The sequence below is a fragment of the Ictidomys tridecemlineatus genome, chromosome 2 (assembly GCF_052094955.1).
Source record: "Ictidomys tridecemlineatus isolate mIctTri1 chromosome 2, mIctTri1.hap1, whole genome shotgun sequence".
NCBI classification, from domain to species: domain Eukaryota; kingdom Metazoa; phylum Chordata; class Mammalia; order Rodentia; family Sciuridae; genus Ictidomys; species Ictidomys tridecemlineatus.
Genome location: NC_135478.1, coordinates 416,077 through 439,005, shown reverse-complemented (window position 1 = coordinate 439,005; position 22,929 = coordinate 416,077). Strand labels below are relative to the sequence as shown.

At 61.6% G+C, this 22,929-nt stretch overlaps 1 protein-coding gene across 2 annotated transcripts; it reads right to left on the bottom strand.

Annotated features, from left to right (window-relative positions):
- Positions 1-18,356: 18,356 nt before the first annotated feature.
- Misp (mitotic spindle positioning) lies at positions 18,357-22,002 on the bottom strand. Of its 2 annotated transcripts, XM_078032235.1 has the most exons (4): positions 20,206-21,998; positions 19,674-19,801; positions 19,417-19,455; positions 18,357-18,909 (listed from the first exon to the last, which is right to left on the bottom strand). In XM_078032235.1, exons 1-4 carry the CDS (start codon positions 21,896-21,898, stop codon positions 18,820-18,822), a joined length of 1,950 nt encoding a protein of 649 aa, XP_077888361.1. In that variant the 5' UTR covers positions 21,899-21,998; the 3' UTR covers positions 18,357-18,819. The 2 variants fall into 2 exon arrangements, with proteins under 2 accessions (XP_077888361.1, XP_077888364.1); XM_078032238.1 differs by lacking the exons at positions 18,357-18,909; positions 19,417-19,455 and having other exon boundaries at positions 19,773-19,893; positions 20,206-22,002.
- Positions 22,003-22,929: the final 927 nt, after the last annotated feature.

Here is a 22,929-nt window from a genome sequence, read left to right as displayed (position 1 = left end):
CAGTGACGAAAGCTGCCCAACAAAGGCCCTGAAGAAGGCCTCCCTCAGCCTGCGCTGGGGCCGGACCTAGGGCACCATCACCGCCACACACCATGGGCACATGCAGTCTGTCCTCTGCTGCCAGGGAGAGGCCATCCTGGTGCTGCTCTGTGGGACTCTTCTTTATGGGACCCCAGGGTCTAGCTGCCCTTGTCAAATGCCCCCTCCGATTTCTTGAGCCACACCGTGCACCTGAGCAGCCTTGGCCAGAATCTGCATCTGAGGAGCTCCCAGGACCTGCCCTGAGCCAGCAGCGCTGCAGGGGCACACTCATGGGCTGCGGGCCCACGGCAGGAGGACCCCCAAGCGCAGATCCCTGGCAGAGCCAGCCCTGGACGCTGCCAACGGGGAGAGGCACGGGAACCTGCAGAAGCCTGCAGCCCTGGCCAGTGCTGGGCACGGGCAGCACGGAGCCTGGTGGACACACCTGGGGAAGCGTCGGGGCCAGGAAGCCGGCTGTGGGAAGACAGACTGCTGGACGGGGACGGAGCAGCTGCTGGGTCCGTCTGCTCCAGGAGTCTGAGAGGGTCAAGCAGCTGCAGAGAGATGTTCCGGAACCCTCTGTCGCCGTGCAGTGCCACACCACACGAAGCCCCGACTCACACGCGTGGATTCAGCATGACCAGAGGCCACCTGTTCACTGTGATCCCAGCGGTCACCTCGGCCAGTGCAGGGAGAGTCTCAGCCTCCAGAAGGAGCCCGTCCCCGCAGCCTCCATCCACCATCCCTGCACCCGCGGGTTCACCCCGGTCTCTGGACCCTCCTGACGTGGGGCCACACGCTACGGCCTGTGAGTCTGGCTCTCCCTGAGCATGAGGTCCTCAGGTGGGTTTGTGTGGCAGCTCTGTCACCTCTTCCTGCCCTGGCTGAGGGCTGTCCAGTTGTGTGTGGTCATGCTGTGTCTGCCCAGGCTGGCCGCCCCCGCCTTCTCCGCCCCCTGTAGAGCTCGGTCTGTCTCCAAGCTCCCTCCTCCTGCAGTGAGGACGCAGGTCATTCTGGACCAGGTCCAGGCTGGCCCTGGTGGACTCTGGGGAAGACGGTCTCCCAGCCAGACCTCACTCTGAGCGGTGGGGTCAGACGTCCCCGAGACCCCTGAGCGCGGACCTGCTGGGTCCCCTGCTCTTTCTGGGTGCGACCTTCCAGAAACCCGGGATGTCCTCTGCAGCCCTGGCGGGACTTCCGGTCCCTCCACGTCCTGCCAACGCTGGTGACCAGGTTCCTGCTTCCCCTCGTGTCCTTCTCCTGCCCTGGGACCCGATCAGGACCCCGGGTGTCACCGTCACCACACCCCCTCTGGGCTCCCTGGACGGTGTGGAGAGGAGTGGTGAGGTTTCAGGGCCTGCCCCTCAGCTGGGACTGTCAGTTCTTGTTCTGTGACGAGGTGGGGCCAGGAGGACGCTCCCGGAGGGCCTGTCCTCCGCCCCTCCAGGTCTGTGCCCTCAACAGGCCCTGGCTGCTGCCCTGGCCTTGGTCCCCTGCCGAGTTGGGGCGTCTCCCTGTCCCCCACTGGAGGGCCAGTGTCCACCTGCCATGGTTTTTGAGGGGTTTGTGGGGCCTGTGGGCAATGCAGGAAGCCTGGGCCTCTGAGGAAGACAGACAATGGACACACGGAGGGGACAGGCCACCACTGGCATCAGGGCCGGAAACAGGCACAGAGAGAAGACAGGAAGGGCTGGGACACCAGCAAGTCCCCAGGAGAAAGGAGTGAACAAGGGAAGAGGGCCGGCCACTCTGGGAGCCCGGCCAGGTGCAGGAGGGACCTAACTGGGCATTGAGATGTGTGGCCGACATGTCCACTGTTGGCCCGGGCACTGCAGTGGGTACTTGGACTCAGGTCTGTGACATAAGCAGGTCCGCTGGGTGCACACAATGGCAAGCCCCGGCACCGGGCCGTGGGCGGACACCAAGGGAGCTGCTGTGGAAGGTGGTCAGGGCTCGGGGGAAGAGCCGAGGGTGTGGGGCTGCCAGCCAGGCCAGCAGAGCAGGGTGGGAGGACGCGAGCCCGCTGCCAGCTTGCCTTCGCAGCCCTGCAAAATTCATTAAAGGGAGTGTCCCGTAGGGGCAGGGAACATGAGCTGGGCTGAAAGTGATCTGTGGCCATCTGCTTGCTGTGCATCCCCAGGGTCATCCACAGGGGCTTTGGTGGGGACACAGAGGCTGCAGCCCCAGATGCACAAGGAGACCCACCTGGCCTCATCCCTGGCTGCCCGCTCTGTGCGGATTGGGCTCTGGTCAGGCCCACTCTGTCCTTAGCTGCGGACCTTGACTTTTATAACTGACAGGTCTGAGGCCCTCAGTAGAACCAGGAGCCACATGGACACTCGGCCACTGCAAGGGTGCTGGCAGGCCTGCTCGCATCCTGGTGACTGCCTGGGGACCCTGGCCATGCCAGGGACCGTGGCCACTGTTCAACCCGGGGAGATCCTGGCCTGGGTGGGTGGAGACCAGGAAAGCTGCCCAGCTCCCTCCAGCCCGAGACACCACCGAAAAATGACTCAGCCACAGGTCCATGGTCCTCAGGGTGGCCCCACTGTCCCTGAAATCGTGTCCCCGGGTGGGGCCCCACTGCAGTGATTTCTGGAGGAGCCTGGTCTAGAAGGCCCGGGTCCCACAGGAAGCCCAGCGGGTCCCGGGGAGTCCAGGGCAGGGTGAGCGGACACCCCCGGTTTCGTCACAGGCGACACGGGAAACCCGAGACAGTGGCTCTCAGTGGTGACGCCACCATCATCAATAGTTTACAGCAGGTAATGGACACTCGACCTGGGCCTCGGGCTCAGGTGGCCACAGTACAGCGGCCAGCCTGGGGCTGTGTCAGAACAGGAGGGCCCCAAAGACCCAGAAGCCAGCAGGGCACTTTCTGATGGGCCGGGTCTCCGCTGAAGGAGGCCCCCAGGCCTTTCCTGCCCTGGCCAGGGCTGGGGCCTCTGCTCACAGCCAGAGCAGACAGGGCAGAGGCTGGGACGGCGGTCGGTCGGGCAGGGAGCAGAGCCAGCCCTGGCCCTACCTGCTGCACTCCGACCTTTGACCACAGGGAGGGGCCAGGTGCAGGGGCCACGCCTCCTACCTCAGCGACCCAGGGGCCTGCGGGGCTCCCAGGTCCAGGCCAGTCTGGGCCAGGCAGCAAGAAGGCTCCCAAACTGACTCTGGCTGGATGCAGTCCAGTCCAGGATGCACCTGGTTTCACCCCGTCAGCCCAGGGAGACACTCACGAGCACGGGGTGACTCTGACCAAGAGATGTCACGAGGGAGCGCTGCCAGCACTGTGCAGAGGTCAGCGGCCTCAGGACCACCACTGCTGGGCACAGCCTGGCAGCGCCACCCAGGTGAAATGCAGTCACCACCAGGGCCAGCCAGCCCTCCTGGTGGACGCCCGAGTCCAGAACACACAGCCGACACAGACATGGTGCACAAGAAGCTGGTCGCCACACCCTTCACCAACACTCGGAAGCAGCCCACGTCCACCAACAGGAGGTGGACACCCAGCCTGGCCATGCACACCTGGAGCGTCTTGGCCAGGGCAGGAGCCAAGTGACACTGCGGCGTGGATGGACCTGAGGACCACGTGCTCAGTGACAGCCAGACACACGAGGCCCATTGAGAGGAGAGTAGAAATCGACAGGGACCCACGCGTGCGACGGGGCTTGCTTTTTCCCTGAAGCTTTCATGAATGTGTCTCTCTAGAGGTCACGAATGTTAAATGTCATCGTCACAGCTCCACAGCCCGATGGAAGGGAGCTGAAGGCGCCTGTCAGCAGACACTCAATGTCCCTCTTTCTCTCAGAGTATTTCCTATGGAACGCAAGTTCATCTGCAGAGGTGTGTGTGAGTGTGTGAGTGAATGTGTGAGTGTGCCTGTGTGTGTGAGTGTGTGAGTGAATGTGTGAGTGTGCCTGTGTGTGTGAGTGTGTGTCTGTGTGTGTGTGAGTCTGTGTGTGTCTGTGTGTGTGTGTGTGAGTGTGTGTGTCTGTGTGTGAATGTGTGTGTGAGTGTGTGCCTGTGTGTGAGTGAGTGTGCCTGTGTGTGTGTGCCTGTGTGTCTGTGTGTGTGAGTGAGTGTGCCTGTGTGTGAGTGTGTCTGTGTGTGAGTGAGTGTGCCTGTGTGTCTGTGTGAGTGAGTGTGCCTGTGTGTCTGTGTGTGAGTGAGTGTGCCTGTGTGTGTGTGTGAGTGAGTGTGCCTGTGTGTCTGTGTGTGTGAGTGAGTGTGCCTGTGTGTCTGTGTGTGTGTGTGTGAGTGTGTCTGTGTGTGTGTGAGTGTGTCTGTGTGAGTGTGTGTGTGAGTGTGTGTGTGTGCCTGTGTGTGTCTGTGTGAGTGAGTGTGCCTGTGTGTCTGTGTGAGTGTGTCTGTGTGAGTGAGTGTGCCTGTGTGTCTGTGTGTGTGTGAGTGTGCCTGTGTGTCTGTGTGAGTGAGTGTGCCTGTGTGTCTGTGTGTGTGAATGAGTGTGCCTGTGTGTGAGTGTGTCTGTGTGTGAGTGAGTGTGCCTGTGTGTCTGTGTGTGAGTGAGTGTGCCTGTGTGTCTGTGTGAGTGAGTGTGCCTGTGTGTCTGTGTGTGTGTGAGTGTGTGTGTGTGAGTGTGTCTGTGTGTGTGTGAGTGTGTGTGTGTGAGTGTGTCTGTGTGAGTGTGTGTGTGAGTGTGTGTGTGTGCCTGTGTGTGTCTGTGTGAGTGAGTGTGCCTGTGTGTCTGTGTGAGTGAGTGTGTCTGTGTGAGTGAGTGTGCCTGTGTGTCTGTGTGTGTGTGAGTGTGCCTGTGTGTCTGTGTGAGTGTGTGAGTGAGTTTGCCTGTGTGTCTGTGTGTGTGAGTGTGTCTGTGTGTGAGTGTGAGTGAGTGTGAGTGTGTGAGAGAGTGTGAGTGTGAGTGACAGGGCTTCACTTTCCTATACCCCTTGAGGCTTTGAAACTCACAAGGTTTCTCTTTTTCCCTAATCTCCTCCTGATCTTCTCCTCCTGATCTTCTCCTCCTGATCTTCTCCTCCTGATCTTCTCCTCCTGATCTTCTCCTCCCTGATCTTCTCCTCCTGATCTTCTCCTCCTGATCTTCTCCTCCTGATCTTCTCCTCCTGATCTTCTCCTCCTGATCTTCTCCTCCTGATCTTCTCCTCCTGATCTTCTCCTCCCTGATCTTCTCCTCCTGATCTTCTCCTCCTGATCTTCTCCTCCTGATCTTCTCCTCCTGATCTTCTCCTCCCTGATCTTCTCCTCCTGATCTTCTCCTCCTGATCTTCTCCTCCTGATCTTCTCCTCCTGATCTTCTCCTCCTGATCTTCTCCTCCTGATCTTCTCCTCCTGATCTTCTCCTCCTGATCTTCTCCTCCTGATCTTCTCCTCCTGATCTTCTCCTCCCTGATCTTCTCCTCCTGATCTTCTCCTCCTGATCTTCTCCTCCTGATCTTCTCCTCCTGATCTTCTCCTCCCTGATCTTCTCCTCCTGATCTTCTCCTCCTGATCTTCTCCTCCTGATCTTCTCCTCCTGATCTTCTCCTCCTGATCTTCTCCTCCTGATCTTCTCCTCCTGATCTTCTCCTCCCTGATCTTCTCCTCCTGATCTTCTCCTCCTGATCTTCTCCTCCTGATCTTCTCCTCCTGATCTTCTCCTCCTGATCTTCTCCTCCTGATCTTCTCCTCCTGATCTTCTCCTCCCTGATCTTCTCCTCCTGATCTTCTCCTCCTGATCTTCTCCTCCTGATCTTCTCCTCCCTGATCTTCTCCTCCTGATCTTCTCCTCCTGATCTCACTTTCTCTGAATCCTCTCCGTGAAAACCTCCCATGTCCACCCAGGGGCAGAACCACAGCCTTGGGAACCCGTCCCCTGTGTTTCTTCTTTGCTACCAAAGCAATAAGCCCTCTTTCCTTTTTCTCAAGAACCTGTCTTGGTATTGAACTGGCGTCGAGGACGAGGACCCAGCTCTGGTTACGTGTGTAGGTGTGTGCCTTTGGTGGCCCTTGTCGCAGTTTCCTGCGGCTGGTGACAGCAGTGCTGGAGAGCCAGCCTCATCCTGCGCCCTGGGCCTTGCGCCCGGCTCTTCCTGCCCTGCCCTGCCGCTGCTGCTGCGATCTGCAGGGCCTGGTGCGCGTTCATTTCCTTGATACATTTAAAAACAAATTCCGAGTCTCCCAGCTGCTAGAAAACATTTAAAGTTAGAATGGGCTACAAAGGAGAAGACGACCATCCCAGTGACCCGAGGCAACAAGTGTGAATACTGTGGGTGTTGATACATTGTACAGGTTTTAAATTTTTATTTTGTAGCTTTAGATTATTCTTTTTCACCCAAATAACGCATGTTCCCTATTTTTATTTTCCCTTTTTGTCCTGGGAATTGAATCAGAATGCTCTACCACTGAGCTGTACACCCAACCCTGTTTGAGACAGGGTCTCTTAAGTTGCTGAGGCTGGCCTTGAACTTGCAACCTCCTGCCTCAGCCTCCCCCCATGAAGAGGACAACAGGCGTGGCCACCGGGCCTGGCCTACTTATTTCACTTTTTTAAAAAATAAATTTACTTTTTTAGGTGTAGATGGACACAACACAGTGCCTTTAATTCTACGTGGTGCTGAGGATGGACCTGGGTCCTGCCGGAGCTACACAGGCTCTACCACTGAGCCACAGTCCCAGCCCCTTATTTTGCTTTTTAAAGTAAGAGTCAAGCCACACGGAGCTCTCTCCTCCCCACAGCCCCAGCTTCTCTGTGGAGCCAGCAGGGTCTGAACTCCTGGAGGACAGCGGGGATCACCCCCAGTGGCAGGCCGGCCAACTTCCCTCAACACCACCCCTCCCTGTTTTCCAGACCACTTCCTCTTGTTCTCCAGATAAAATAGGTTCCAGTAAGGAAAACAAACACCCGGAGACGTCCACATTCATCTCCAGAGCGGGGCCTCTGGAGCGCCCTTGGTCACTTCCAGATATTGTGGGGGATTCCGGTCAGGCACCCAGGCAGCCAGGACGGACGGCTCGCTTGTTTCCATCCAGTACTTTTCCAGCCATCTGCAAAGTCTCCCTGCCGCAGTCCTGTCTGAGACTGTCCCTGGGGGTCCCTGCTCCCCCTGGCCCCGAGAAGTCAAAGCCAACAGGGTCTCGCCCACAGCCTCGGTTCAGAGGGGAGACTGACCCCCAGAACCCAGAGTTCCTCAGCCTCCGGAAGCAGGTCTGAGGGTTCACCTCGACGGAGCAATGGGTGATGAGGCAGAGAGCACGGGGAGGGGCTCCTGGCTCTGGTCCCTCCTGGGTTCCCTGGTCCCTGCACCCCAGGCGGCTGGAAGGGTCTGTGGTCCTGGGCGGAGCCGGAGGCCAGCATTCCTCTCGTTCCGCACTCCTTCCCAGATTGTTTGTTTGTTTGTTTAAACTGGACTGAGCCAGGAACTCCTCCTCCAGCTGCACTGGGTGGTATTTGGATTCTAGCAGCAGCCCAGAGCCCCTGCCCTGGGTTTCCCTGCTGGGCCCTGGGTGGTGCCCGACTCCAGATGCACACTGGTGGCAACTGAGCTTGCTCCCCCGCCCCCCCCCACCCCGTGCTGGGCTGGACCTAGGGCTTCAGGAATGCTGGACAGTCAGTGCTGACCACTGAGTGCTACAGCCCTGTTTGCTTTGTTCCCCCGCATTCAGTCCCCAAGTCCCTAGGCCTCCCAGCCTTGCCCTGTGGCCCCTATGGCCCTCTGCAGACCCTCCCAAGCTCAAAGTCACCTACCATGCAGGACAACCTCTGTCCAGCCAGCACACAGCTCCTGTCCCTCCCAACTTGGTGGCAGAGGATGACCGAGATGGGAAGATGAGATTCCTGCTGCCTGCAGCCAGGTTGGATCTCTGTGGACCCCGAGGTCTGGATCAGGAGGGCCAGGGAGGCAGAACCCCGGGCAGTGGGCACCACTGACACTAATGTCCCTCACTCCATGAAGCACTCACAGGGGCCAGCCACCCGTCCCCAGAGCTGTGCTTGGGCCCAACACTGCCCTGGAGGGTCCCAGCAGGTGGCCTGCGTGGGAACCACCCCAAGGGCTGAGCTTGTGGAATCCTGGGATGGTAGCAGCAGGTGTGCCTTCCTGGGTGACACCCACACCCAGACACCGCACATCGAGGCCTGGGCGCCCCGGAGGGAGGCTGAGTGCCCGCTGTGGCCACGGAGGGGTGGGGGAGTGGATCCCCTTCCTGCAGGGTTCCCTGGGAAGTAGGGTCAGGCCCAGAGCCAGAGCTCAGCCTCCGCCTGTCAGCTGACCTGTCCTCTTCCTGGGGCGGGCTGAGGCGGCCTAGGGTGGCGGGATGTCCCCCAGCATGCCCCCGCTCCGAGGTCTGCCCAGCACGGCAGCAAAAGAGAAGAAAAGCAGGTGGTTGTCCTCAGGGATCTGGGGACTGAGGATCACCTCCGTCCTCCCCTGGTCTGAGCACTTCAGGGCCAGCATCACGTCCCCAGAACATGACCCCTGGCTCATCACCCCTGGGCGACACTCAGCCCCTGACCCGCCCGGGATGGCCAGCACAGCCTGAGCCCACACCTGCTGCCTAGTCAGTGGTCAAGTGGACACAGAGACCTGAGCCAAGGAAACCCTTCCTCCTCTACGTGGATTTTCTCTCTCTCTCTCTCTCTCTCTCTCTCTCTCTCTTTCCTTCTTTCCTTCCTTCCTTCTTTCTTTCTTTCTTTCCTTCTTTCTTTCTTTCTTTCTTTCCTTCTTTCTTTCTTTCTTTCTTTCTTTCTTTCTTTCTTTCTTTCCTTCTTTCCTTCTTTCTTTCTTTCTTTCTAAAAATAGAATTTTATTGTATCTTTTAAGTAACTGGTACAGGGTGGTGGCTCAGCGGGAGAGCACTCGCCTAGCTTGTGCGAGGCCCTGGGTTCGATCCTCAGCACCACATAGAAATAAATAAAATAAAGGTGTTGTGTCCAACTCAAACTAAAAAATTAATATAAAAAAAGTAAGTGTGGTACAGGGTGGTGCTCACAGGTAGAGCACTTGCCTAGCATGCTAAGGGTTCGACCTTAGCACCACATTAAAAATAAAATGAAATAGAGATATTGTGTCCACCTGTAACTAAAAATTAAATAATAAAAAAGTAACTGTTGTACAAAGAAACTACAAAATATGAACTCCAGAATGCTTCCAATTTTTTAATCTACTACAGGGTAAGTGTTATTATTGTCTTTTTTTTTGAGAGAGAGAATTTTAATATTTATTATTTATTTATTTATTTATTTAAGAGAGAGAGAGAGAATTTTTTTTTTAATATTTATTTTTTAGTTCTTGGCGGACACAACATCTTTGTTGGTATGTGGTGCTGCTGAGGATCGAACCCGGGTCGCACGCGTGCCAGGCGAGCGCGCTACCGCCTGAGCCACATCCCCAGCCCCTGGTTTTGTGGTTTCTAAGCTGATTTTCTCCTGTATTTTGTCACAGTGATGGAACTGACTACACTGTGAGTGAATCCAGGAGACACCTGGGCAAAGCGGTTTCAGCCTGACCTTAGATGAGACAGTCAGATGACATGTCTTAGATGATCTCAGTTGGCACAGTCCAGGGGCATTTGGCACATTCCGAGGTGCAGGAATCACCTCTACCTGATTCTAGAGCATTCTTGTCACCCCAAAGGGAGGACTCCTGCCTCCCAGCCCTGTCCCTCCCAGCCCTGCACCCACACGTCCACGTCCTGTCTCTCGATTCCCGTCCTGGACTCTCCTGTCATGGGTCACACTGGCTCTCAGTGAGCATGAGGTCCTCAGATCGCTCCACACTGCAGCTGGCCCCTCGCTCCTGCTGGTGTCCGAGAATGCTCCAGGTGGATGAGCAGTACCTCTCCACCTGGGTGTGGACGGCCGGGCCGCCCCCCTCCATGTGTGGGCTTTGGTGGACATCTGATTTCAGCATCTGCAGCCAGGGAGCTGGGAGGGAGACCTGGGGGGTCTCGGGTAGCAGCACCTGCTTTACCTTGGTCTTGTACCCTGAGGACAGAGCATGGAGCCAGGGCTGTAACAGCAGGCCTCAGCTGCCACCTGCGTCCCCATCCCCACTGCCCCCTCCTAGAGCAGTCAGGGAGCCCTCAGAGCTGCGAAGGGCCCAGCAGGAGGTTGAGAAATTCCAACAAGTCCAGGCAGCCTCACGGTGAGCTCCGCCCGCCCCCCCCCCCAGAACCTCCTGAGAACCGTGAGCAGGTGGGCATCCGTCTGGGGCCCCTGCCTGGCTTCTGGCTGGTGCTTTCCGCCTAGAATGGGAGAGAGGAAGGGGAGGGTCCTGGGGCGCCTGCTCCTGCCCCCACGCCTTCACCCCGCTCAGGCCTCCCTGCCTCTGGGGAGACTGAGGCTGGGGCAGCCCACCTGGACCTCCGTTGGCCTGCGGGGCTGGAAGGAGCAGCACAGGAGACCCTCAGCCAGGCGCTGTGCTCCAGAGCTGGACCCACATGGAGGTGCCCACACACCGACCGCTCGGGGTGCCTCCGTGGCCTTGTCCACAGCAGCCCAAAGCTGGGGGCATCTGAGACTCCCGGTGGGTGAGACCGATGGGCCCAGACGGACGGCAGCTTTCACTGGCTGGAAAGAAGGGGCTCCTGAGCCCTGAGCTGGGAGCACCCCAAGGCAGCTACCAGGGAGGCCCCGGGCTGCAGAGGCCACGCCCTGGGCAACTCCAGCCCGGCATCCTGGAGAGGGCAGAAGTGTGCCCACAGCCCAGCAGGGGGCCAGGACGGCAGGCAGAGCCTGGGCACTTCTCAGGCCCCGGAAGGTCTGATGCAGTCTGGGGACAGGTGTCACTGATCAAGATCCCAGCTCTGTGCGGCTCCCGAGGGAACCTCAAGTAAACCTGTGAGCGTGGCTGACCACCACGTCTCCAGGTTGGCTCACCCACAGGTGGGGCAGCCGGACACTTCCCGTTCCCTGTCCCACTTTTCTGTCCACTTAGGACTGCTCAGGAAACAGGCTCTTGGGCAGGGCCAGGGCTCGGTCCCCAGCACTGCAGAGGCCACCAAGGTCCGTCCGTGGCCGTGGGTCACTGATGCTGGACTGTGGCCTGCAGCCCTGCACACTGGTGGGCACCGGCACCTCCCTCTGCCCACTCCTGGGACAGCAGGACTCTGGAGGCTTTTCTCTGCTCTTGGGCAGCCCAAGAGGGGAGGGCAGACACCTGTGGCCACCCTCCAGGCCTCAGCCCACAGGGCCAGCCCCTTGCGGTCCTGCCGGCCACTGGCTATGTCACAGGAAGGGGGGCTTCGGTGGGACACTTTGTCCTCCCACGAATGACTGATGAGGCCACCTGGAGAACTCTCCAGGGCCCCTGTTATAAATGGGGCCAGGTGACAGTGCCCAGCTGCCAGGTGGCCGGGTCTGGGCTCCCAGGCTCCAGCTGTCCCTGTGGTTCTAGCGCCTTCCAGCTGCCCAAGCAGAGCTGGGGGCCAGGCCCCTGGAGGCCCCCAGCCCGACTCCCGCGGCCTCCCCTGGGAGAGTCCTCTGCCAGCCTGCTGTGGACCCTCCCCCTCGAAGGGGTCCTGGGCGTCGGCCTTGGAGCAAGCAGGGGTCATCACTCCAGTGGACGGTGGGGCCCACCCTGACCTGGGCCTTGCCCTGCCTTTGCTCTGCCCAGTGGCCAGGGGCTCACTGAACCCCAGCCTGGGGCTCCTGAGGGCCAGGCCCAGGCTCTTGGGCTCTGAAAGAAGTTTTTAAACCTGAGCCAGCGGCTGTCGAGCCTGAGTGCCAATCAGGCCAACGGGGGCCACTCCTCCAGGGAGGACACCTGGCGGTGGGCGAGAGCCTGGGAGGTGGGCCACGCACTGGCTGCCTCCCAGCACCCACCGGCCCAGAGCGGCCAGCCTGCACCCCGGGCTCTGGTCCAGCTGGGCACTCCGCAGGCCAGCACGCCGAGGCCCCGGCCAGACAGGGGTCGACACGCCCTTTGGCCTCAGATTCCTCCGGAAGCTGAGGGACGAGGGGCCTCACTCCGGGGAGGTCTCAGGAGCAGTGTCCCTATCTGGGCCCTTTGTTCCCGGGTGCTCTGTCTGAGCAGCCTTCCCGGCGGTGAGTGACCTGGGCCCAGCCTCAGGGAGGGTGGCCGCTGCTTCCCTTCCCCACGGGTGGCAGGAGGGGGCGATGGAAGGACCTGCCGTGGCACCGCGGACTCCAGGACTTGCGGGGTCCTACCTGTCCTGGCCCAGAGAGAGCCAACTGCGGGAGTCTGTCTACCTGTCCTGGCTGGGTCTGGACCCTGGATCTGGTCAGCTGAGGCCCCGTCTGCCCACCCCTTGTCCTCTGGGCATGTCTGGGCAGTTCGCACGCCTGTCACTGGGTGATCTTCCTTGACACACACGTGTTTTCAGTTCCTGATTTTTAAATCAGGGACGACAGTGACTGTCCCACAATACCCCGAGAGCCGGTCTCCCTGTCTGTCAAATGGGGTCCCGCCACGCGGTGTCCTGGGCCCCTCTCCCTCCAGCAGCCCCCTGCCTCAGTTTCCCCAGGTGCACCCCTGGAAGGCAGGACATGGCCCAGGTAGATAGAGCAGCGCGAGATTGTCGAAGTGGAGCCCGTTTGGGGAGTAGACCACACAGCGCCAGGTGCTGTCCCAGCGACTCGGGAACCCAGACAGGAGCCACAGGGGGGCCAGGACGACAGGCAGAGCCGTCGGTAAAGCTGCTGGACAAGGGCGAGAGAACTCACCAGAGAGGAAAGGACCAGAAATCACAGCCTGGGGCCAGGACCCGGCTGGGGGCCCAAGGTGCGCCCAGGGTGGGTCCCACCTTCCTGCCCCCCAAGAGCCAAAGAAGCCTGGAGCCCCTGGGTTGTGTGTTGTGTTTCTGTGCTGCTGGGTGGACCAGGGCCCTCGGGCTGGGGGCAGGCGCTGACCCCCGAGTCCACCTCAGCCCTGGAAGAGAATGGAAGATCTCCAATGTTTTTATTGCCTGTTAAAATTCACTGTCATTGTATGAAACTCCAGATATTTAATGCTTAGAAGGGCTGGGCACTAGCTGCCCAGTGTGGACACCAGGAATCAAAGCTGCCCACTGTCTGGCACCTGGTGCCATGCAAAGGAGCCCCTTGACTTGGAGGTGCTCCTTCCAACCTTCAGAGCCACCAGCGAGAGTGGGCCCAGCCTGAACAGTGACTGCCCCGTCCCCTGTCCCCTGCCTGTTCTCCTTGGCTTGGCAGGAAATGGAATTTGGCAACTTCAGATGAAGGGTTTCATGCCAAACTGACAGATTTGTTCAGAAACATCCTGATGTGGGCTGGGGTGGGTCTTCCGGGAACACCCCTCCCAGGCTCCTGCTGGAGCCAGGGTCAGAGCTGGAATCCCGACTCTGGCCCGAGGTCACTGTGTGAGACCCAGGTCCAGGGAGGGTGCTCCTGGGAACCTCAGTCTCTTTTACTGTGGGTGAAGCCAAGCTCACTCCTGGGCCCTCCACGTGGGAAAGCTGAAGCTGCTGTTGGCAGATGCACTCCTTGGGGACTGAGGCACCGAGCCCCTGGCCTAGGCCACTCACTCCTGATGAGAGATTCACTGCTTTATTCTAAATTCTCTTCTCCAAATGCACCAGAAAGAGACTCAAAAGACAAACCTCGGCGGCAGGGGGCGGGGGGAGGACACTGCAGTGCAGGCACAGCGCTGGTCAACAGCACTGGACAGCCAGGCGTGCTGGGCTGCAGGGGGCCTCAGCTCAAGGCAGCCTGCGAAGCCCAGCCAGGCCAGGAAGGCTCCCCGTGCAGCCCCTGGTCACTCCTTGGTCAGTGGCAGCACAACAAAGGGAAAAGCCAAAGGCTCAGACAGACTGACCCTGCAGACACTGTGTGGCCAGTGTGCTCCCCTACCCACCGGTCAGCAGGGCCATGAGGTGAAAGCCCAGTGAGGAGCCCCAAGGAACTGCAGCGTCCTGGGGCAGCAGGGCCTGGGGGCAGGTGCCGCTGACCTGGAGCCCCTCCTTAAAGGGAATGAGCTTGTCTCCAGTTGCTGACCACATGCCCTAACGTCCACTCGCTGGTGCTGAGCAGGGGAAACCGCAGCGTGGTGTGCTACGGCTCTCACAATGCCCGAGGGGTGCGGCCACCTCCACGTCCAGGTCCAGGACAGCCTGGCCCTCCCAGGCTCCATCTCTGGACTCCCCTGTCCTGGCTCCTGTCACCGGGTCCCAGGCTGTGCCTGAGCAAGAGGCCCTCAGGTCTGGCCACGATGCCCTGGCCGAGGACACTTCAGCCACACCACTGTGCCCTTGTCCACTGTGGCCGCTGGGTGAAACTCCCTGGCTGCTGGGAGCTTATGCCATCGACAGAGGGAGGTGGACGGTGGGTGCAGGGCTGGGAGGCACAGTTGAGTGCTCATGGGGAGGGGCTGTTTTTGGGAGATGGACTCTGGAGCCGGATGGACGTGGTGGTGCCCATGTCCAGGAATGCACTAAGAGCCGTGGCTGCAGCCTTTCTGAGGCTGGACAAAAATGCTCAGGGACATCAACGCTCTTCTTCCGGGGGAGGGAGCCAGGGCCTGGCACGTTCTGGGCATTGTCCCCCACCTCCCTAGTGTCCTCCCGCTGTTCAGAATGCAGACAGTGGGGGCCGGGCTGGGCTCAGGGGGAGCGCACTTGCCCAGTGCCCGTGAGGCGCTGGGCTGGACGCTCCGCACCACATAAGTAAATAAATAAAGGTGTGGTGTCCGTCTCCTACCAAAAACACTTAAAAAAAGCCCGCAGACATTGGAGGTGTGTGCGGGCAGCTGGTGCTGCGGTAGCGGCCTGGGAGATGGGGCAGGTGGGCGGGGGCTGGTGGGCAGGGGTTGGGCAAGCCTAACTGATGTTCCACATCCTGTCCCCCAGCTGCCCACCGGACACTAAAGCCCCCTGGGGCAGTCCTGATCCCCTGCTTCTCTCCCAGGCTGGGCAGTGGGTACCTGTGGCCGCCACCAGCTCCTCCTGCTCCTCAGGTCTGGGCCTGGGGCACCAGCTGGCACTGCGCCCCTCGCACGCCGGCCTGCAGGAGAGCCAGGCGCGCCTGCCTCCGGGGCTCTGTGGAGCCGGGGCTTGAACCCGGGGCCTGGCCTGTGCTGTTGACCCTGCTGCCGCTCAGCCACAGCCCGGCCCCACAGTTACTTATTCATCTGCGTGTGCGGAGCAGCCGCTAGGTGAGGAGGGGGGCCCAGCAGGGGCCTGGGGGTGACTCTCAGACTGAGGTGCCATCGAGGCTCAGCGAGGAGGCCGCGAGGAGGCCGCGTGGCTGGAGCAGACCAGCGGAGGGAGGTGGGAGGTGGGCGGCAGAGAGCGGGGGTCCTGCAGGGCCTCTCGCGGTGGGGGATCTGGGCTTTGAACGGAGACACGCACTCGGGGTGCCAGAGGCCCCGTGAGCCTCTGGGGAGAACAGGCAGAGCTGGAGACCTGGCCGGAGGGGCCACAGCAGAAATCCAGACACAGAGGCCCAAGCGGATGAAGGGGGAGAAAGATGGAAGGGCAGAAAGAAAGAGGAAGAGGAGTGACCGCAGGGCAAGCCGCGCTGCTCATGGGCAGCGCCCCAGGCCCTGCCCGCCTGGCCGCCCTCCAGATCCCTCAGGGCAACATCCCCAGGTTGACATCCTACCCTGAGAGTCCCCACAGGTCACTGTGCCATCTCCAGAACTCTGATATTGTCAGGTACCCTTGCCAGTCGGCTGCAGGTGGCTGTGTGGCCTGCCTCAGGAGGGACCCCGTCGGCAGGGCCAGGACGTGGGCAAGGTGAGAGTGGACTCGGGGAGAAATTTAAATTTAAAATTTTATTTTTGTAACAGGGACTGACACTGCGTTGCTTAGTGCCTCGCTTTTGCTGAGGCTGGCTTTGAACTCGCCATCCTCCTGCCTCAGCCTCCTGAGCCGCTGGGGTTACAGGCGTGTGCCACTGTATCTGGCCAAATTTAAAAATTTTTTAAACATATTTAGTTGGGCAGGGTGTGGCTCAGGGGCAGGGCCCTTGCTTTGCCCATGTGAGGCACTGGGTTCCATCCTCAGCACCAATAAAAATAAACAAAATACTGTGCCCATCTATAACTAAAAGCTTAAAAAAATACACATATTTATTTGTAGACGGACACAATTCTTTTATTTTATTCACTTATTTTTAGGTGGTGCTGAGCATGGAACCCAGGGCCTCACATGTGCTGGGTAGGGCTCTGCCATCGAGCTACAATCCCAGCCCCCCAATTTTAGAATTGTGCAAATATTTAAACCGACCTGGATGTGATGGCACACACCAGTGATTCCAGGGACTCCGAGGCTGAGGCAGGAGGACCTGTCAGCTCCAGGCCAGCCGGAGCCGCTTACGGAGTCCCTGTCACTAGGGTCTTAAAAGGGCACCTCTGGCTTCAACCCCCAGCCCCACGCACTCACACACAGATGCTGTGCGTTTTAATAGACATCCTTGGCCATTTTTTGACGTTTTCCTGCTATTTTGATGTTCTGGGGAAAATTCATTAAAATGTTTCAAAAATTGAAAGAACATAAGAACTGTACAGAGGGAAGCAGGTCTTCCGTGTCCAGTGTGGCTCTGCCAGGCAGCAGCCCAGGGGAGGGGCCGCACTCTGCAGCAGGAGCAGTGGGAACCTGGAGGCCACAGGCCCCGGGGGCTGGCCTCCCTGGGAGGCCGCAGCGTGGGGTCAGTGTTTGGTGTGGTGCCGCCCTCTGGTGGCGGTGTGCATTTACTGCTGGCTGCCTCCGACCAGGAAGTGGCGAGGTTTTAAGTCAGTCCTCCCTGGTTTTCTGGGGAGGGCTCACTCAATCCTGCCTCTAACCCGCATAACATCCTCCAGGGTGTCACTGCCGCTACCCCTCCTTACAGAACAGGGTCGCCAGGGTGTTCCTGGGCACCACGGCTCTGTCCCCAGCGGAGGGGAGGCGACAGGCAGAGATGGGGGGCTCCTGTGGCCCAGAGTTGTGCTGGCCTGTGGGCACGGTGGCCTGCAGGGTGTCGCTCTCCGGCACCCACTGAGGCTCTTGTGGGCCTTCACCCCCAGGTGCTGTGGGGCGGGGGGACCTACCGAGGCCAGGAGATGGGGCCACCGGGAGCGTGTCATGACGTGTGACATGACACGTGGACATGCTCCTCTGACCCAGTGACGGGCAGAGGATCCTCAGTGCAGCCCGGTCCCCGGTGTGGGCCTCAGGCCTCGGCAGGCAGCACCTGGCAACCACAGTCCCAGGGATCTTGAGCAGAGGTGGCAGCAGGTCAGTGCAGACGGGGACGCCAAGACCCTCTGTGAGGGTAGAAATGGCCCCCAAGAGGCTGGGGACGAAGCTCGGCCGGCAGGGTGCTGGCCTTGGGTGCCCCAGGTCCTGGGTCCAACCCCAGCACCACAGGAAGAAAGAGGAGAAAGTGGCCCCGAAGAGGCCCAGGCTCCAGACTCTGAGGCCTGTGGACACGTCCCCTCCTGTGGACACGTCCCCTCCTGTGGACACGTCCCCTCCTGTGGCAGACGGGGCCCTGAGCTGCAGCTACCTGGCCATCTGGGGCCCGGGGTCCTCACGAGAGGAGGCAGGAGGGCCAGAGTCAGAGGGACGTGGAGACACTGCACTGCTGGACACCCCTGCTGGGCCTCAGGAGGGACCAGCCCTGCTGCCCCTGGACTTCCGCCTCCTGCCCTCCAACCTGCCTCTAGCACGTGGCTTCTGAGACCTGCCTCCTCAGGCAGAGGAACAGGGACTTCCCGTCAGGCAGCAGGGGACGGAGGAGGGAGACCATGGAGAAGCCTCTGAGGCCCACCTGGGATGCGGTGCTGGACCTGCCTCCCGGGGAAGGGGGAAGCCCACGTGGACAGAATCGCCCAGGTGCAGGGGCGGCAGCCAGCCTTCGTACAGAGCTCCCTGAGGGCGGGAGCCAGCCTCCTCCCTGGGGGTCCCTCGCTGTGGGGCTATTCCAGACCCACGTCTGCCGGTGGCCGTCCCGGTGGCCCGCCTTGAATACAGAGTTCTTAAAGTAGCCATGGCCGGGCTTCCCAAGCGGGTCCCGGGCCTCAGGGCCGCTCCTAGCATCCTGGGGAGCAGGGTGCAAAACACTCGGGGTGTTGCCCCCATGGCGGCCCACAGACGCACCCTCTGGGTCTTCACCACTGAGGCCGAGCAGCCAGAGGATCCCCAAGGGTGCATAGCGGCGGGGCATGAGGGGACCGCGTCCAGCCTACTGGCCCTGGCCAGTAGGATCCCACCATCTCTGGTGAGCCTAGAGTCCCCTGGGGCCCATTAACCACCCTCCCATCGCCCTGACACCAGGAAGGCCAGGGATGCCGCAAGCGCTCAGCAGGCATTCAAGTGCCGGAGATGAGATGGTGGGGCCCGGGTGGCCCAGGCCAGCCCCTGCCGCTCCAGGGGACGCGGGGTCCCAGTGCGGGCCTGGCACCGAGAAAGACCACGCAGATGCGAGGTTGGCTTTGTGCCTCAGGCAGCCGGTAGGCAGGCTGCTGGGCAGTGTATTTCTCCTCCGACGTCCCAGGCGCCTCCCGGGTGGAGGCAGCGCTCTGCGGCCCCCCCCCGCAGCGGGCTGCAGAGGCATCACCGCGGCTAGTCCCCCTCTGGCCAGAGGATCTCCTCAGGGGGAGGCGGAGTGACCCAAGAAGGCGCAGGCGCCTGGTCTCCTGGCCCCAGGGCGCTGGGGCAAATCGTGGTCTGAGGCAGAAGAATCGGAAGCCGTCTCATTCCAGCGCAGCTGCAGACTCCAAAGCATTTTCTCCAGGAAAATAAAAACGGAAAAGAAAACCGGCCCAGTCCTCTCGAGTGATTCCTCGTTCAGACTGGATTTAAACGGGGCCTGTTTGCTTCGGGGAGGGGGCCGTGCTGGTCTTGGCAGTTCCTAAGGGCCAGGGAGGGCAACACGTCCTGTCCCCAGGCTCAGTCCTCGCCCTCGATGGCGTAGAGGCCGGCCTCCCATCGTTCTGCCATGGCGTTCTTGTGCCGCGTCACCCGAGTGGCTCCCAGGATCTGCACCAGAAAAGCAGTGTCTTCAGGGCCTGACCTCAGCAGGCACCTTGGCACCGCCAAGTCACAGACAAGGCCCACAACAGCGGGCAGGACGCCCTCCTCTGTCTCAGGCCTCTACTCCTGGTAGCCTGACCAAGGAACCTGCTGACTCCCGCCGAGTTCCTCCCCAGGGAAGAAGTCTGGACTCAGCTCCGGGAGGACGGGATTGCCGTCTGAGATGGCTGGACTTCCACACTCACCCCTCAAAGAAGTGCCCTTGCCTGGTGGTGCTAGAGGGAGGCTGAGGCCAGGACGCCAGAGAAACCCCCTAATCTGAGCCCAGCCCTCCACCTGGTGGAAGCAAGTGAAGCCCTGCAGCCATCATGGCGGAGTCCAGCAGCACCCACCCCGGCGGACACCACGCCCCCCTCCCCCAGCCGGCTGGGCCCCACCCTGGAGCAGAGGAGGCCGGAGGAGGAGGACCCGAGGGCGGATCCGCGGGATGGGTGGCCACTGTGCGTCACTCACCTCTGAGTTGACCTGATCCGCGGGGTTGATGCCTGCGTACTGTGGAGAGAGGCCAGTCAGCCCCGGTCCTTCCCCGTGCCCTCCCAGGAGCCTGCCTGAAGGCCTCCCACACCCCTCCCTCCAACTCTCCCAGTGTCCCCTCCGCCATGCCACCCTGGGTACAGCCCCCCGGTCCCCCAAACTGGGGCTCCATGGGGAGCAGGCCTGGCCGGGAGGTGGAGGATCACCCTCGCCCGCCTGGGGCCAGTCCCACGCACCCAGAGCTCCTTCTTCCTCTGCCCAGCCGCTTCCTCTGCCGGGGCCTCTGCCTTCCACACCAGGCCCGAGTGCAGGCGGATGGGGGTGAACACGGGGGACTCGGACACAGAGTAGCTGCCCACGATGCCTGGGGACGGGGAGCGGGGGAAAGAAGGGGCATCAGTGGGCAGACCCACCGTCAGACCTCCGCTCAGCTGACAGATGGACAGGCAGCAGCAACTGATCATGAGAGATGGACAAAAATAACCAGTCAGGAGATTCTGGGTGGCAAAGAGCATCAAGCGACAAGGATAGATCAGATTGACCAGGAAGAACCACCAAGATGATAGACACTTGCAAACCCCTACGCACCTCATAACAAATCATCTGGGTCCACGAGGCGAAAACCCTAAGGCAAACTTGACATTTCTCAAAAACCTGCCCTGCCGCTGCCCAGTGGGGGAAGTGGGAGAATGAAGTCCCTCCCCTCCCCGAGAGCCTTCCCAGGCCATAGGTCCCGAGTGAAGCAGAGAATCCACCGTCCCTTCTCACCTGACGCCCGCGAGGAGCTCCTGGAGTCGGGCTCAGCGTCCTCCTCTGGTGGCGGAGAGAAGACCTCTGGGAAGAGAGCACTCCTCCGCTCCTCCGCCACCTCACGCTCCCGGCGCAGGACACTCTCCACCTCCCTCTCCAGCAGATCCGACGAAAGGGACTTTTGCCGCCTCAACACTGGGGCCCCAGCCGCCTCCCGGCCCCAGGCCTGGGGAGCCTCAGCCTGCTGAGGGACATCTGGGGCCCTGAACCGCAGAGGACGCAGGCGGAAGTGATCCCAGCGGACCAGGCCCTGGCCGGCCAGCGGGGCTCCCCGGAGGGGCTGGGCAGACTCCTGCCTGGTGCTCAGGGGCTTTCCAGAGGACTCTGGGAGCTGCCTCTGAGACCCCGCGGCCTTGGGGGAGGCCGCAGCCCTGACCGCCTCGGCGGAGAGGCCGCTGGGCTTGCCATGGGGTCCGGGGGCTGAGAACTGCAGCTGGGGGCCCTGGGCGGCCAGGTAGGGCTGGTAGGCCTCGGGTGAGATGCGGCTCACTTTCCTCGCGGCCGGGGCTGGGTCAGCCGCCCGGGCGTCTGGAGTGGGACCCAGGATGGAGTCGGAGCTCGCGCTTCTTCTGAGTCCAGGCTGGGGGTCCTCGGAGGCCCAGTCGGGCGTGGATGCCCGGGCCGCCTGCAGGCCCTCCCGCCGGTGGTCCTCCTCGCGCTGGGTCTCCTGAACCATGTCCCGCTGCACATACAGTGATGGGCGCCCCCTGTCCCACCGAGGGGCCTCGGCCAGGCTCACCTTGGTCAGCACCGGCCTGGTGGGGATCTCCACCAGCTCCTGGTAGCCAGCCGCCCGACGAAGCCCCCTCTGCTCGCGCAGGTCGGCCTCGCGCTCCTGGGCAAGTCGGATCTCCCGCTCGATGGGCGTTTCCTTCGGGGCCTCTGGTAACTCCACTCGGGGCCGGGAGCCAGGGTCGTTGACAGCGGGGATGCTGGACCCCAAAGGCCGACCACGGCCCTTCTTCTCCCTGAACAGCTCCCTCACCTGGGGCTCACGGGGGACCACAGTCCCATTGGCCAGGGGAGGCCTGCCTGGGGCCTGGAGAGCTGGGCTGGCCCCTGGAGGGGCACTCGGGGGGGCAGCCCTGGTGGGGGGCCTGGGGGGCGCCCTGGTGGCGTTGGCCTGCTCCAGGGTGATGAACTGCCGTCTTGCTGCCAGGAAGTCTATCTGTTCCCTGTCGATCCTGTCCTCCTCCAGGGGGGTGGACCGCAGGTGGCCCAGGGGCCCGCAGTCCCCGTGGTCAGAGGTGCTGCCGAGCGTGGCCACCGTGCCACCCTTCCTGACTGCCTGGCCCTGGAGGACGGCCCAGCGCTCCTGCTGCAGGTCCTGCCGCTGCCTGGGGAGCACACTGCTGGCACCCAGGTGGTGAGTCCGCGTGTCCCCGTCCTTGTCGTCCTCCAGGCAGAGTGGTCTCAGGGACCACTGGCCAGGGAAGGCCTGCCTGCCGTGGGTCGCCCCGGTCTTCACCAGGTCCACCTGGGCCTTACGGTCAGGGGACCGTGCCTGTGGCCTGTCCTGGTTCCAGCCAGCCTCCTCGGGCCCCACGCCCACCAGCTCTATGGCATAGCTGGTGTCTCCGTCCAGCGCCAGGCCAGCGATGCGTGCCGAGTGCGGGATGCTGAAGATGGGGTACCTGGTCACCCGGTCCATCTTCTGGGGTGTCCTGGCTTGACTTTCCTCCCGCGGAGTGGAGACCTCTGGACTCACTGAGGGACAAAGGAATGACAGCCCCCGGTCAGAGCCCCAGGCCAGAGCCCCCCAGGTCACAGCCCCCCAGGACACAGCTCCCCAGGTCACAGCCCCCCAGGACACAGCTCCCCAGGACACAGCTCCCCAGGTCACAGCCCCCCAGGTCAGATTTCCCCAGGCCAGAGCCCCCCAGGTCACAGCCCCCCAGGTCACAGCCCCCCAGGTCAGATTTCCCCAGGCCAGAGCCCCCAAGGTCACAGCCCCCAGGACACAGCTCCCCAGGTCACAGCCCCCAGGTCACAGCCCCCCAGGTCAGAGCCCCCCAGGTCACAGCCCCCAGGTCACAGCCCCCCAGGTCAGAGCCCCCCAGGTCACAGCCAGCAAGGTCAGAGCCCCCCAGGTCAGATTTCCCCAGGTCAGAGCCCCCCAGGTCACAGCCCCCAGGTCAGAGCCCCCCAGGTCAGAGCCCCCCAGGTCAGAGCCCCCCAGGTCACAGCCCCCCAGGTCACAGCTCCCCAGGTCAGAGCCCCCCAGGTCACAGCTCCCCAGGTCAGAGCCCCCCAGGTCAAAGCCCCCCAGGTCACAGCCCCCCAGGTCACAGCTCCCCAGGTCAGAGCCCCCCAGGTCACAGCCCCCCAGGTCACAGCCCCCCAGGTCAGAGCCCCCCAGGTCACAGCTCCCCAGGTCAGAGCCCCCCAGGTCACAGCCCCCCAGGACACAGCCCCCCAGGTCACAGCTCCCCAGGTCAGATTTCCCCAGGCCAGAGCCCCCCAGGACACAGCCCCCCAGGTCACAGCTCCCCAGGTCAGATTTCCCCAGGCCAGAGCCCCCCAGGTCACAGCCCCAGGTCACAGCCCCAGGTCAGATTTCCCCAGGCCAGAGCCCCAGGTCACAGCCCCTCAGGCCACAGCCCCCCAGGTCAGATTTCCCCAGGCCAGAGCCCCAGGTCACAGCCCCTCAGGCCAGAGCCCCCCAGGTCAGATTTCCCCAGG